General features: G+C 30.5%; 2 protein-coding genes across 2 annotated transcripts; one reads left to right on the top strand and one right to left on the bottom strand.

Annotated features, from left to right (window-relative positions):
- Positions 1–1333: 1333 nt before the first annotated feature.
- Positions 1334–3256, top strand: pen-2 (presenilin enhancer; the record flags this gene model as incomplete). The annotated part of the gene is given in 2 exon segments (XM_067052145.1): positions 1334–1438; positions 2353–3256. Coding segments are annotated over 2 exon segments (245 nt in total), but the record flags the coding sequence as incomplete, so codon positions are not given.
- A 2223-nt stretch (positions 3257–5479) lies between these two features.
- LOC106683203 (uncharacterized) lies at positions 5480–14883 on the bottom strand (the record flags this gene model as incomplete). The annotated part of the gene is given in 5 exon segments (XM_067052140.1): positions 5480–5769; positions 7541–7677; positions 10751–12547; positions 12761–12914; positions 14760–14883. Coding segments are annotated over 5 exon segments (2169 nt in total). The 3' UTR covers positions 5480–5719.
- Positions 14884–16686: the final 1803 nt, after the last annotated feature.

The following is a 16686-nucleotide window of genomic DNA, read 5'->3' as shown; positions in this document are numbered from 1 at the left end:
GGGGAGGAGTGTATATAGAGATCACCAACCTGTTCTATGTTTGGGAGTCAAGCTTTCATTAAATGGGATCGCCCCCATTGGAACACCCTTGGCGGGATTTGAACCAGTGCCGCCAAAGGTCCCTGGTGGCAAAGACCTGCGCCTCAACTACCTGATCTATGGACAGCCCAAATATTAAAACCACCTAGTCGTTTCGGCACTATGGTCTATAGAACTAGAAAAAAAACAAGTTTATTTGCTATTGCACACAATATCAGAAGAATCCACAACCAGTGGTGCTGTGTGGATATCCCATTCTATTACACAGGGAGTGACTTAAAGTAAACTAGTTGGTAATTCGTGTCAGTGATCAGTTCATTTTCAGTACCTATGTGTGCATACGGCCTCAGTCTTAAGATCCCCATTTGCAGGACTTGTTCCAACCCTTTTTGACCAGTACTAGTACCAATCTGAGCGAATTCAGATTGGTTTCTTCATGTCTGGTTCTTCAAATTAGTTTTGCTTTTGTCAGTCTCCTCACATTTCTAATGGAAATTGATTCATTGTAAATTTTACTTACTAGAGTCCTGAGTTGGTTTCTGGTTTTAATATCATCCTTAAGGACTGATTGTACATTACTCATCCATATGGCTTGTAGAACTAAATCACTTTTGGCCTTGCCTTCTGAAGTGTGAGCATATCTTATCATAAAGTCAGAGTCTAAGGAATTGTGTAATGAAGAGTAAGTATCCAGGCAACCTCTCACTGGTTGTGTACGTTAATACATTGTATCATCTTTTACAATTATAATCAATTGAATTCTTGCTCAAAGTCATTGAAATGTTTTAATTGTTCGCCAAGTTTGTAGAACAATAAATGAAGACTGGTAGTTTAGTTATTTCTTGACCCTAACTTCGATATTATAATGAGTAAAATGTAAACGGATTAGAACAGATGAACAAGGGACTATTCATATTTCAATTGAACTAACTGATTGTTATAACCATATACCACATTTTTGAAGTACCAAATTTTATTCACCTGTGTTTAAAAACAAATCTCATTTATGAAATAGAGTTAGATTAAAGAAAGTTATCAAGTTTTTTCCCCTTCTCTCTACAGGCTCAAAGATAATTATAAGTATAATTTCTTATTTGAGTAAATTGTTTTTGTTTTTTTACTGTATATTTAATGTTTGGAGTATTATTATTTTGAAAAATGTTGAATGGGTTCTAAAATTTTGAATCAAGTTAAAATTTTTTATCTAATATTAATTTTATGTTGTCCTTAGTTTTATACTAAGTTAAAACAATTATTCAAATTTAATTAAGTTCCATTATAAATTTTTTTTTAGCTGGATTCTTTGGGCTTCCTATAGTTTGGTTTGTTAATGCAGTTTGGTTCTTTAATGAAGCTTTTCGGAAACCAGCTTATGAAGAACAGCGTGCAATTAAAAGATGTAAGTGATGTATAATTTTGATGCTTTCTGTATTATAAAGAATTTTCTTATATGTAAAATATTTTTTGTTTTCAAATTAAGTCACATTGGCTCTATTATAATATATTTTAAAAACATCAAATTTTCTTGGGATTTTGTGTTAATTTTTTATATCTAATTGTGGTGTTCATGAACTGAAATGTAAGCTCTGGACTGTTCTTATTTCTATTTCTTGTTTTTATGTTCTTCACTTATTCAGTAGAAAATGTCGTCAGGTCTGTAGGATGCTTTTTGATGATATCACTTAAAGCACATTATTACATACTCATTACTCGAGGACACAGTGATATAATATTGTGTGATATCTTTTTTTTTTTTAAATCATTATTTTCAACAACAAATGATATTTATTTCAATAAGTTATTCATTGACCCCTAATTCCTATCTCAGACGATCCTGATGGCCACACACAGGTGGGCTGCTTACTCTTCCCTCTGAGCCTGTCTTTACCAAAATTATTTGATAAGTTATTATTTAAGAAATTAACATAATTATTTTTATATAATAAAATAATTCAAGTCGGTTTTGTTACAATTGAAGTGGAAAAAGTTGTATTTGAAATGGAAATATTTAAAATTGAATTGGAAAGGTAACACTTGAAATAAAAAAAGTTTCAGTTCATTTGGAAAAGGTTTCAATTGAGATAGACAAGTTTTCAGTTGAATTGGAAAAAGTTGTATTGAGATAGGGAGAGTCACATTTGACTTAAAAATATTATAGCTTGATAAAAAAGGTTCATTTACTTAATGTTGTAGAAATGGAGCTTAATTGTTGTAATTTAGTTGAAGCTAACTTTTGTAATGAAAAATTAAGTTGATAAAAATCTTAATATGTTTTAATGATATATGATTAATTTTCTATTTTATTGTATTCAGATGTTATATTTTCTGGGATTGGAGCACTTATATGGAGTATTGTTATCGGAACTTGGATTTACATATTTCAAAGTTATCGAGTAGCTTTTGGAGAATTTGGAGATTCTATTTCGTTTGTGATACCAACTGGAGTACCATGAATTCTACATACATTTCACCTTACAACTTTTATAACGAAGTGATAATTTTTTAAGTTGTACATTTTTTTTATTTTTATAATGATAATCGATTAGTTTTAATATTTAATGAAAACATAAGTGAGCAGTGTAATTAATATAATTTTGTTATTTAATTAACTTTTAAATGTAACTGATTTTAACATCTTGGTCAATGCTGATTGTATAAATTTGAACTTACTTTTTACCATCTAGTAAATAAATATTAATAAAAAACTATTTATGTTGATGGAATCTCCACTTGAATCAAGATTTAATTTAAATCCCTAATCTATGGAACTATTACTGCAACATGTTAAATATATTCCCATGTTAATAGATATTTATAACATGAAATGAAAATAATTTTTTTGATAACCAAAAAATTAGCAGATTTATGCTAAATTGACCTTTGCTTTTAAGTTTCAAAGATTTGATAGTCACTAATTTTAGTTTGAATTTCTTAAATGCATTTTTGTACTTTATGTGTTATTAAGCTAAGCATTTGTTACATTATTCTTCTTGATATGACCTCAAGGATTGTTCCTGAGTTATGAACATTTTCTTGTCCTTTACTCTATAGAAAAAAATTGTGATTGTAAGAGTTCTTATAAAGTTTTCTAGTTAAATAGTAGAATTTTTAAGAATATTAGTAATTAAAGTCATGAGTGAACAGTTTTCAAAATATATTTTTCCAATTAAGTGTAATAAATTATTGCAATCAATAAATATTTTTGAAAAAATGAAAATACTTTTTTTCACTTGGTATAAGTAAATTCTTGACAATTGAGTAGTTCAGTAAGATGCTGTGCTACTAACTTCCGGATTGAGGTTCGAATATGGCTATAGCAGATAATTATATATTCTATTAATGTATCCCTGAGCCAACCCTGTGGAGCCCTCCTGGGACCTATACAGCCTCTATAAAGAGGAAATCCTTAACTGGGAAAAAACTAGGCTGTTGAGCGTGATCTTGACCAAATTATCTGCTTGTACAACTGTTATTCAGGAAATAGTACTTCATTACGAAGTAAATTATTTTTATGTAGGTGCTTGATTAAAATGTTTAAAGAGGTGAAAAGTAAGACTTCCAAATGAAAAATTATAAATTATTCACCAAGTTTTTTAGTTTTGTGAATGTTTTCCTAGCTTCAAAAGTTGAATGATAATTATAAAATCAACAGCAATCCTTAGATATCCTATAACAGAATTGCATTATCTATTTTTGTACTAAAATTTGATTTATACATTTTGGTTTATTATTTTTGGTAATTGACCAATAAGTAATTTTTTCCTTTTTAATTGACCTAGAAAAAAAGTTGTTAACGTTTGCTCAAAATTTGAGGTTATAAATTTCAAGATACTAATCCAAAAAAACTCTTCAGTTCTATGTGATACTACATGTCAACTTCATTCTCTGCTTTTCTCGGTGAGTGCTTTCTTAAATAGTTTCAAGTTCTGTACCAGTTACATGTCTTTACAGGGTAATCCTTGGAATTCAGTTTTAACATTTACCATTTTGTTTCAATATAGTGGTCAATTTGAGTTTGATATGTCCATGTGTTGGCCATTTGTGAAACAAGGAAAAATAAAAAATTTTTTGGTATCACCAAGCACTAAAAAGTAAAAAAAATCCTTCAATTTTTTTTTCATTTTAAAAAATAAGTTGTACCAAAATTACTTAATCTTTATGAACAATCCATTTAACTTAATTTATAACTCACTTTGTTGTGGCATAAAATATTTGTATACGATCCTCAAAAACAGTAAATTTTGAACTGATCAGGCTAAATTGATAAGAATTTTATGCCACTGTACATTATTTCTAGATAATTAAACTTATATATAATAAAACTCTATGAATGAAAGAATGAAGAACTAACTAATATTTCCATTATGGCTTAATCAAATAAGAAAAGTTTTTAGTAGAGCCAATAATAATGCATTTCTAAAAATTGTGGATAGGATGTTTAAGTTTTTTGTTCCAACTCGTTTAGAATTATAATAAAACATAAGATTATTGATGAAATGTTTATAAGTTTTTAACCACAACTTATTTAGTGTAAAATTGTTTTGACCTATTTATGTAATTGTAGTTCTTGTGAAGATGTCCTTTTTTCCTTTGTGTCATTATCTCAGTTATCATAGAAATGATTTGTAGATACAAAAACTAATAAAAGCCATTGGAAAAAATGAGATTTTATTTTATAATATTAAAAAACTTTAAGTGGATTCTTGACATAATTATAAACGAAGAGAATATAATTGGAATTATATAATTGGAAGAATATATATTGGAGAATATTCTATCTCCAAATAGAAAAATTAATTATTTTTAATGATTTACCACTTTTTTACCTCTGCTGCTATTTGTTGGAGTACCAAGTAACATAACATAATTACTTATATCAATTGTTATATCTATTCCATTCAATATTTATGGGTTTTATCTGAAGATATTGATATGTTAAAAAATTAATGGCTATAATAATAATGCCATTTATTAAGAATAAGTCCCTAATTATAACAGGTGGTATCAGTAACATGCCAAAGATACAATTGAAAACAGTGTAAAATAATTTTTTTTCTCAAAATTTATCCTCAATGCCTTACCTTTGTTCTAGTTTATCATCCCCTTTAAATTTATTTTTATGTAGCAGGGGGGGGAGAGGGAGAGGAATTAGGAGGGTATATTTGACAATCATAGGAACTGTGATTTTTTCATTCTTGTCTGCATTCAGGACAGGCACAGAGAAACTTACTAACTAAATAAAGTACTTGAATGAAAATAAATCTGTCACCTGGTACTACTAGGAGGTGTATTATTTACTTCTCATTATTTACAATTTTTTTTCTGGTCGGCACTTAGTTTTTTTTCTTCTATTAATTGTTTTGTTCAGAAAAGGAGATAAATAAATTTATTAAATTAGAAACAAATTGTAATTTATTATTATATTACAAGATATATTTGCAATTACTCTAAATATGTATGGCAATTAATACAATTATTACAATAATGTAACATATATGACTATATATATATATTATATATACATCATAGAAAAAAGTTTTGAAAATATTTATTATCCAAGATTTATAAACTAAATTCACTTTTATTTAATAGATTCACTTTTTAAAAGTCACAAATTTTGAAAATAGTCACTTTCCTTCAAATAGAGTTCTATTCTGTTGATTAATTCTTCTTGCTTCTATTAGCTGACTTTCATTGGCTCAAAGCCTCCTTTCAGGTCATCTTCTGATGCTAGAATAAAAATGTATGTGTTAGTATTTATTTAATTCATTTGGTCTCAAATGAAAGCATATATGCAATACTTTTTTTTTTTGTATCTTTATTGAAATTTACAACTGTATATTACATAATACATTTAGTAAATATGATCTTAGTTAAAATGGAGTGATACAGGCGTGTAGAGCAACTACCCACTGGTAGCACTCTAATGACATTTTACATTAACTGGTCTCGTGGCCATCTTTTTTTCAGGCGCCTCGGAGGATTGTCAGGAATGGAAGAGGATGCAAGGTTTGACACTAGCGGGTTTGAGTGGTTAGTGGTTTAGATAGAAGGAGTGATATCTGGTTCGGGCTAGATCGGTTACGTAGGGAACATTAAGGTCTTTATGTATGATTTTATTTGTGACAAAGTAAGGAGTATTGAGAATTTTATGAAGGATTTTAGATTGTAAGGATTGAATACGAGAGGAATTTAAAGGTTTTGTAAAGCAGTCCCGGGTGCCAGACTCGATCAAAAGCCTGTTCTACATCGAAAAAGACTCCCATGATATGCAATACTTAAATGATAAATATCGTCTTTAACACAATTGTTTCCTGAGAAATGTAAAGTTTTTTCATTAACTGTTTGTTAATGTAATAAGTTAGTTATAAATTTAAGAATAGAGAGAGGGGAAACTTTCTATGTTCACTAGATGACTGAACTACAGTGAAATAGGGATCCTATGCATGACATATTTCTTTAAAAAGAGAAGGTCCATTTGCAGATAGGATGGTATATAAGCCTATAATTTTTTATGACCTTAATTTGCTGAATAAAATCTGAACCAGATTAATGACATTTCAGCCAACAATTTTTTTATTAAAAGCTGACTAGGCTAATAGTAATATGTTGAATAGCTTCATGATTATGAATCGAAATATAAACAAATGTAATTTAGAAACAATACTTTTACTCATAAAAAATAATTTTATTTAGAAACTTTTTTCAAAGGAACAAAGTTGTTCAATTCAAGATAGATTTTGAATAAAAAAATATAAATGTTTAAACGAAAATGCATATAAGAGGAAAGAAAGGGTGGAAAGACAGATGAATAAGAAATTCCGAAAAAACCAATGTATGTCCTAGATACATTAGGAAGCAGATTATTATTTTTTGAAGTTGTTTAGTTCTTAAATAAGATAAAAATCAACAAAAAGTAATGTAAAATTTTTTTCCTGGCTGAACTGAGAACTGATATTTGTTTTAGAAGACATTTGAAAACTAGCACACTTGTACTATTAGTACATGTCCAGTAGAGGGAATATAGAAAAATGATATCAAGTTTAAATATTTATTAAATAAACATTGATCCCTAGAAATAAATATGATAACGGTGTCTACCATAATGAGCTTTTTCCACTGTTTTTAAAATTATATGTTCAACTTACTTAAAAGTAAGTTTGATAATGTTATAATGTGTTCCAATATTTAAAATATGCCAGGTTTTAAAAAAAGAGGGGAAAAAAAATTATGAAGAACTATTTGATTTTTTTTGTTAAGTAAAATAATTCTTTTTTTTTATTTACTAAAGAATCAAAGCTCATTACCTATTTTCCATAGGTAATTAAATAACAACTAGACGCAAATTTTCTGATGCTGAATCATTATTTTTAAAATAATAATTGATTTGTAAACATTATCATCATAATTTTTTATAATTACTGCTCATTAAAACGTTTTTACTAAAATTTATTTCATTCATGGTTTGGTTACTAATGTCAATATTACTAAAAAGTCTTACCAGGAGGGAGAAAATCATTATTCAGATGAAAATATCTCGTAGAAACAGAACATTCGACTAAGTCTTCTGCTTGACAAGTTCTGCTTCTTTGGTTGAATTTAGTGGTGGCACCACACCAGAAGTGAGATTTCAGAAGCCTGAAAAAATCATAAATAATTTGAAATCATGAAATATATAAATAAGTCTGATAATTAAAAAAGTGAATTTAAACTTGATTAATTAAAATCAGAATGTCTATTATTCCTTTTAATTATGTTATGAATATCGATAATATATCTCTGTTATGTCTGTGAACTAATGAAATTAAATTATTCGATAATCAGAAACTGGACATCTAAAATTTGATCCAGTTACAATTGTATCATTAAAAACAAAAACAAAAAACTTGTTTCAATACAATTGGGTTAGATATACCTGTGTTATACACTTGAAATTAAATTTAAAACAAATAAGGCCTTGGAACAACTTAAGAGTTTGAATTCCCTATCATTTCAAAGGTTTAGTACTATAAAAAAACAAGTTCCAGTGGCAAGAATTTCAAAACCGACTTATACAGGATTTTACAAGTTTGTATAGGCCTGACCTCCATTGAAAAGGATCCATTGGGGGTTTGCTCTCATCCCTTTTGAGTAAGCTTGGATGGAAGAAGACAAATGTGATCTAATTAAAGCTGTGATAATATTAAAAAGAGGAAATTTGAATTTCTCGCCACTAGAGCTTGCTAGGTACAGTTTTACAGATAAAATGGTAAGTTTGAGTTTTAGCGTTTTATCAAGATTTTTCAAAAAAGTTGGCATATCTTTTGTTTAAATCATGCTTTAGGTACTTGTTACTAGATGTAGGAATTATTTATTAGCTTTTAAAAGTTTTATTTTGTAAAGAGTAACAGAGATAATCAACTAAATAACCATCCCAAAAATGCTTCAGGTGATTTTCAATCCTCATTTGCAGGAAAGTAGTTTTAGTTAGAATTGCCCTTTTTATTTTTCCTAATGTATAGAATCTCTTGTGGATAACATAATGATAACAGACATTTCAATTGCAATTATTCTTCCAAGATTTTTTTGTTTTTTATAGACCTCCATGGTACATGGACATGAGGAAAGCAACAAATGCGTACCCCCAGTGCCACCAACTCCGTAACGTTATAATCGGCAAAAGAGAACCGGAGTTGAAAACAAAGATGACAGTGTATAAACAAGTTTTTATACCTATGCGACTGAAAGTTGGCCTAGTATAAAAAATTCGAAAGCCGTCATAGATATGAAATTCTAGAGGAAAGCTCTCTGTAAATCTAGATTCGATTGAATAAGAGCAGAAACAGTGCAAAATCCGCTATAAAAAAGGAATATATAAAAGAATTGACGTGTTAGACGTTTTGCAAAGAATGCCGATCAATAGAATCCCAAAAAAGTATCTTGGAAGCAAAGTCTGAGGGAAAAGAACTCTGCAGACGACCCTGGTATAAGTGGGAGGACCTGATATTGGTTTTGGTAAGTAATTGAGGAATCACGAAGTATTGTATAATTATAATTATAGTAAGTAATTGAGGAGTAAAGAAGTTGGCAACGGATAGAGAAGCATTTAAGGGATGAATCTAGGCTGCACTGACACCATAAGGTATAAGGTATGTGGACGTAAATTTGGAAAATAAGGAGAGATAAAAAAAAAAGAAAAGTATTTTCCTTAAATTTTTACCATCCAAAAAAGGTTGTAGCCAGAACATTTTTCGAAATATGAAGGAGGTAGTCAGGGGTGCGGACAAAATGAACAAAACGTAGTTAACAACGGTTTATTTGTCTACGTTTCACCCCATTTTGTTGGGCTTCATTAGGGCTGTTGTGTTTTAAAGACAGGGGACGAGTCTATGATAATATATATGATGATAATTCACTCGTTCACAGTCTTTAAAAGACACTACAACTCGGCCATCGCCTTCATATTTGAAAAATACGTTGAATAATATATAAATATTAAATTATTATACTATTATATAAATAGTAAGAGCATTTCTTTGTTTTTTAAAGTGCTCTTTTGCTCCGCTTTAAAGTAGCATTTATCTCATTCCTAATTTGAAAAGTGACATCACAGTTAAAAAGATATCTATGGGATAGATTTCGCTGCTTTTGATGACGCCAAATAAAAAAGAAATTAGATTTTATTTAGAATAGGAGGCATTCCACAGATTGTATTATAGACTGTGATGAATTTCTTTACCGTTGTCCAACAGACTTTCTCGAAGGTATTGGAGTTAAATTCAAATTAACTCCAGTCCACGGTACAATCTATGGAATACTTCAAACACACGAAAAAAAAAAAACTCTTTTTATTTCTTTCATGTGTGCCACAATTCAAACGAAGCAGCAATATGTACTTTTTCCCCTCACAGCTAAAACTAAAAGGCATTTGTGTATTGAATAAACCAAATAAACGCATTGTGTTTAAGACTGATAAATCTAGGAGACTACAAAAGACATGGTCTCTAGTATTTGAAGAGCGAACTATAAGTTTTTACAAAGACGAACAATCATTGATAACGTTTATTTCATCATGATTCAGGTTCCTACTGTTGGTCTATTTCTCCAGCCTGCTACTGCCTGGAGCAAAAACTTATTTCAGGCTAATTCAGTTTAAAAAATTGTAATCTATTATTTTTCATAACATTCACAGCAAATTAATTTTAGGAGAGGTTTACCAATCTAAACCATTTATTGAAATGAAAATTATTAGTACTATAATATAGAAAATACTATAAAAAAAAAATATATATTTTTTTTGAAGAGCCCAATATAGGAAGATGTATCGTGCATTGGCTAATTTTATTTAAAAATGAAAATATTTCTAAGTAGTTTTTATTATACCATTGCTCTTAAAATCAGGATATAACTTAATGCTCAATTAAAATGTAGAAAGTTTAAACGATTATAATCAGTAATTTATTTATTTTATTCACTTAGTAACTATAGCCTTATCACAAATTATTTCGAAATTTAATTTAGCTTTTGTTTCTCAGATTATTTTTCCCTAAACTTATAACTTTTCTTTTCCTAGTATTATGATAATTTTAATGTGTTAATTAGATGACAAAAATAAATAACTGGATACCCTACACAAATATGTAGCTTTCATATTAAGAATGTTGAAATATTTTCGATTTATTACTGAATTAAAAAGAAAATACTTTTGAAACAAGATTATAAGAGTACTTACGGTCCATTAATTTCTCCTTGTGAGCATATGAAAAACCCTCTACAATCATTGTGCATGTCTGCATAAAAACCACCCTTAACCTTCCCTTCACAATCGAAATTCGGGTCAGGGGAGAGGGATGAAGAGGTAGTTAGCGTGGATGGAGTGGTAGTTGTTGTGGAGTCAGTGCGAGGACGTTTTCTGGATCTCCTCGCTGGCGGTGGAGGTGGACTGGAACTAGGAAGAAGGTAATCGTCTTCTCGAACCTGAACCCATGACGTCTTTGTAGGCTTTGGTTGAGCCAAGGTTCTTACTGGCGGCTTCCTCTCTGTTTCAGTGAAAGCAGTCGTAGTTTCGTAATTAAACTTAAAAGCCCTTCTCGAACTAGTCGTCGCTCTGGGTTGTTCCCTCGCCTTTCTCGTTGTTTTTCTGTATTCTATCGTCGTCAAGTCGTCATCTATGGCTTCTGACACAGGCTTCGACTCGTGAAGCCCATCGTTAGTTCTTCTTCTTTCCCCCAAATTGAATTTTTCTGTGTCAATCTTCTGTCTAATTACTTTTCTTCGATTAAACCTCTGGGGTTCTGGACTTGTCGACTGTTGCGTTCTTCGCGGTTGAGCCCTCCTCGATGGTGGGGGAGGAGTCGTTACCCGTCTGATTTCACCAGTACCAGATGTTTGCCGTTTTTTTCTAATTTTGGATTCGACGTCTTTAACATTTGTTTCGAATGTATAATTTAAATTTATATCTTTTCGCATATCCTCAAACTGTCTTTTCCATTCGTTCAATTTTCTAACACCCTCTTGAATCCCTCCTGTTTTACTGATGTCCCGTTCATCTTTAACCTTTTCCACAAGTCTGTTTCCGATATTAGCTAATACTCCTCCAGAATTTTCTAGTTTTTCCATTTCGCTTTCTTCTTTCTTAAATAAATTTGACATTTTTTCTTTAATCCTATCTTCTATGTCGATTGATCCTAATAAATTTTGTAGGAATTCTTCTCTCCCGTCTAATTTCTTTTCTACGGTATAATATTTGTCGAACTGCCTGTCAGGTTTTTGCAACTGAGTGTCATTCTCAGAAGTCCTTTTTTGTCTAATTTTCGGAACATCGGCAAAAAACGAATCGTGAACTTCGTGAATATCATCCTGGTAATCTTCGTATCCCGTCGGATATTCAATAGTCGTATTTCCTTTGGATGTTTTTACACTAGTAGAAGTGCTTGTAGATGTGACAACCGAAATGGTACCTTGGACATCGGGAAGCTTTCTTGCATGGAAGTACTGAAAGTTGTAAGGCCTTGTTGAATCATAGCTGTGGCCGAAGCTTGTATCACCATTATGAAAATGATGGTAGTTTGATCTTTCTGTTGTGGGGGTGAAGAAATATGGTCTTTCCTGCTGTTGTAAATTTAATGATCCGAAACTTTGTGAATCGGAATTATAATTATGAGGTTTGAAATTGGAACTTGTGCGTTGAGTAGTATACGCCGTGTATGGTTTCGGAGTCGATTTTGTGGGTGAAAAAGCGTTGTTAATCACTCTTGGAGGAGCGGGTTTGACCTTGGAATTTTGCAAACCTTGATTGAACGCATTATGGAGAGCTAAGAGAGCTGCTATCGAATCCTGGCTGGAAGTTTGATATTTCGTTGGCCTGGGAGTAGTGGTAGTGGTAGTAGGCGTTGTAGTAGGCTTAGGGGTTGTAGTTGTCGTTGTAGTGGTTGTTGTAGAGGTGGCGAATGTGGTTGCTTCTTCGCTCTCTTCGTAATCTTCATCGGTACTGCAATCTTCGCAATCGAATTCGTTTTCGGGTTGAATTCTGAAATAAATAGGTATATTTATTAATTAATAAATAAATATTAATATTTATATTATTTTTTAATGGTACTGGATTAAATTTAGACGTAGATTCAACTCGAAATCTGGAGCTATTCCGTTATTAGTTTGTGCTAATAATGTTAAAAGTATTACACATTTATCATGTCATATAAACCATTCTATATTTAAATTTATTTTATGAATTGAAACTTACCCAAGGTTGGCATTGTTGCCGTAAAGTTCCAAGTTTAGGCCGAAGAAGTCTTCTGATTTGGAACAGTCAACTTCATCAATCCTTTCGCACACTCTAGTCTCCTGGTCAAAAACTGTACCATTGAGGCATAGGAATTTGATATCAGTGACTTCACCTGAAAGTTGAGCAGAGATAGTGTTTAGTAATCATATTGAGACAATCAAAATAACTAAGAATACAATTGTTCTTAACTATTTGAATTAATGAATGTTTTGTATTTAATGAATTGTTGAATGTAACTAATTATATTAATTATTTGACGCTCCTTGAGAAAAAAAAGTATCAATCGAAAATTGAAATATTTTTATTAATATGAATTTTGATTTCTTTACGAAGTTTTATAAACTAAAAAACAGATAGGTTAATTTGTGTTATTATATTTTACGAATATTTTTTTAACTATGTAAAACATTCGGACCGAAAAAGGATCAGTTGACAGGAGAATTTAGAAGATTACACAGCGCTAAATTGAGGGAACTGTACTCGGTAAATATAATTCAGGTCTTAGCATTGCGGCGGATAAGATGGGCGTGTAAGGTTGTAACGAACGGATTGCCTAAAATTTTAATAAACTCTGAACCGACGAGTGGAACGAAACGTTGATGGGAAGATTGAATTAAATCTGATTTGATAGATTTGGGTTGTTAAGGGCGTTACTGGATATATGTATGTTGAGAACGATTGGTGATATCGGCATCAGACCTTCATGTTCGCTAAGCTTTTATTATTATCTGTTGTTTCCCGCTATTGCAGGTAAGATAATATCTTGTACAAATATTATGCGTAACAAAGCTTTGTTTGTAGAATCCGAATAAACAATTTTCTATACAATTTTAATTTTTTAAATTGAACAAAACTTTGTTTGTAGAATCCCAATAAACAATTTTCTATACAATTTTAATTTTTTAAATTGAACAAAACTTTGTTTGTAGAATCCCAATAAACAATTTTCTATACAATTTTAATTTTTTAAATTGAACAAGGCTTGTTGAGCAGAATACTAAATGTATATCAATATATTAAACTTTTTTATAGGCTAATTGTAAATATTTTTTATATTAACTATTAAAAAAATCTAAAAGTCGTAATAAAATTTCTCTAAAAAAATCACGAATTATTTGTTGACTGTTCCTCTTAAATTTAGGATGTCAGCCATACATAAATAAATTTAATTAATGAAATTAAAAAAAAATGATTAAAATTTCACAGTGAATGAATATTGATGTATTTTTTTTCGATTAATTTTCACATCCAGTTATCCACACCGATTCGAAACTGGTGACTTATTTCAGTATCCCTGAAATTTTTTTGTGTGTGACAACCATGGTTGATTATTTAGATCCTTGGCATTAACCTGATACGGTGGGGAGGGGGGAAGTGGAATAATAAAAATACGCATCATGTTCACAGATATCTGCAATTTACTTGCATCACCTTGCAAAGTAACACACGACTGAGTTTCGGCGGGTCTTAAAAACCACAATCTGTTGGTTTTGTCTAAAACTGGAACGATGAAAAAACCTGAACCCACGAAAATTAGAAACACTGATGAGGTGAACGAATGACTATAATCCGTTCACAGTTTCTTCTGTTCATACTCAATTCTATTCTTAAAATAAAGTGGGTGTTATTTTATTGATCTTTAACATTTTATTGAACAGGTCTCAAATTTATTATTCACTTATAATGTTTGAGATCTGCTGAGTCCGAAAGTTGGGGTCCGGTTAAAGTGAGTGAATTACGTTTCTATCAATTTATATATAGCTTAGAAAAAATAATGTGATTCTGTTATTTTTTTAATGACGGATACCATTTTTTTTTTATTCTCATGGTACATTTTAACATATTAAAGTACAGTTGAAATTATGTTCTCAATTACTAACAATTAAGTACTTCTCAAAGTGAAAAGTTAACTTAATTAACTTAAAAGTTAATTATTCATAACTGAAAAGAAAACTACCTTTTTGGCCAATAGTACAGACATGGAACATCTGACATCCTGTTTCCACGTCTGCATAATAACCACCTATGACTTTTTTGTCGCATGAGAAGTTCGTTTCTGGAAGGTTATCGAAATCCAGGTACTGAAACAAATTTAATATAAATTATAGTTATAAAATGACAATTTTATTTCAGTTTTTTTTATTATTGTGTAATATTACATTCTGTCTTACATTTTAGAAACAATGGTAATAGGGAACAATGAGCTCATTCGCACTATATTTACAAATATATAAATTAAATGACAAACAAATTAGAAATTGAAGAGAAAAAATAAAATAAAATAAAATAGCATCTTAAACAAAATTATTACTATTTACAATGTTTACATCTAGTCTCAAGAAATCTGAACCCAGCTCTTCTCTCCCACTCGTGGAGTAAAGACAGGACTCCGGAAGATTCCGGCGCTTCTCTCTCAATCACGTCATAGGAATTAAAAGCCGGTGGAGAATGAGTCAGGGCGCTCAGACGCAGAGACGTTGAGTCGCAGACGCTCAGAACTTGAGTGAAGAATCTGACCATTACCAGACTTCCAACATAATTATTTACAATAGGTCTCTGGGCCACTGCCTTTTGTTTCAACATTCGGGGAACATTATACGGAGGGGGATTGTACTAATAAGTGAGTTTCTCATGTAATGTGGTGAATTTAGATATAATTAGGTCTGATACAATTGGAACATAAAGATCATTATGGAGAGGGTATTGTTGGTTACATAGTAAGGAGCATATTAACTATTGCTTGAAGGTCATTAGACAGAAAGGAAGAAAATATCAATGCCAAACAATTTTTGTGAGATACAGATATAAGAATACAAGAATATCTATTTTTATTTTGTCTGAAAGATAATAAACTGTTGTAAATTTGTGTTCCATCGATGTGTTTTGTTTTATACATATATATACATATGTAGGAAATAATGCATTTGTATGAAATTGGAACTACCAGTATCTCATTAAAATAATTGTTGTAGAAATACAGAAGAATATAAAACTTTACCGGTCAAATGAGTTATTTTATTTTATTTTATAATTGTTCATTAAATCAAGTTCAAACTCAAATATGAATATAAAGGATTTAGTTTTCATGAAGTAAGGCTTTTACGAAATTCTGGTGTATGCCTTTTTCTCACTGATTAAAAATACACCATGTCTTATTATTGATAACAGACAGTGCTTATATAAAATATGTACACCCCGGCCACTGGCTCCTGGGCAAATATTTTAACCCCCGCCTTCAGCGCAACCCCAACCCTCTATAATGCCAAGTGGCAAAGGAAGGGCACCAATTACGTATCTATATATTTAGATATTTATTAATGTTGTTATTTATCTATTTAATAAAGGAGGTAAGAAGAAAAGAATAATATAAAATATGAGTTAATGCCCCTAATTACTCCTTTATCCCTACATCTGTGATTTTGAAGATATAAGAAATTCTTGAAAGACTACGATTGCTTAGCCAATGAGTAAGATTTCTAGTCCAAGACATGAATGGATGGATAGCGTGTATTCCAGTATGTATTACTAGCTTTGTATGCGTTGTGAAAATGTGTCATTCGCATATTTTCCGCAATATTGTTCCTCTTTGTACTATGAAAAAATTAAATGGTTACAGAAGTTCACATGGATGTGCAAATTGAGACATGGTTATTCACGTATTAATCGATTTTACATTAAAACTGATGTGGTTGAAGCAATGAAAACACATTGTTCCGATGATTAAACAATGTGATTTATATAGTATTTCATTAAAAAAAAAATATTTTATAACAAGAAAATATGATACTTATCAAGGAGAGAGAAAACAGGGAACACTGAGATGACCAAACAAAGTTGATTCAATTTGGTACGACCAATGTAAAATTTTACAAACATTTTTCTAA

Source organism: Halyomorpha halys, unplaced genomic scaffold (assembly GCF_000696795.3).
Source record: "Halyomorpha halys isolate HHAL.00 unplaced genomic scaffold, Hhal_1.1 Scaffold26.1, whole genome shotgun sequence".
NCBI lineage: Eukaryota > Metazoa > Arthropoda > Insecta > Hemiptera > Pentatomidae > Halyomorpha > Halyomorpha halys.
Note: the sequence above shows the minus strand (reverse complement) of the source record. Positions and strands in the feature narration are given on the sequence as shown.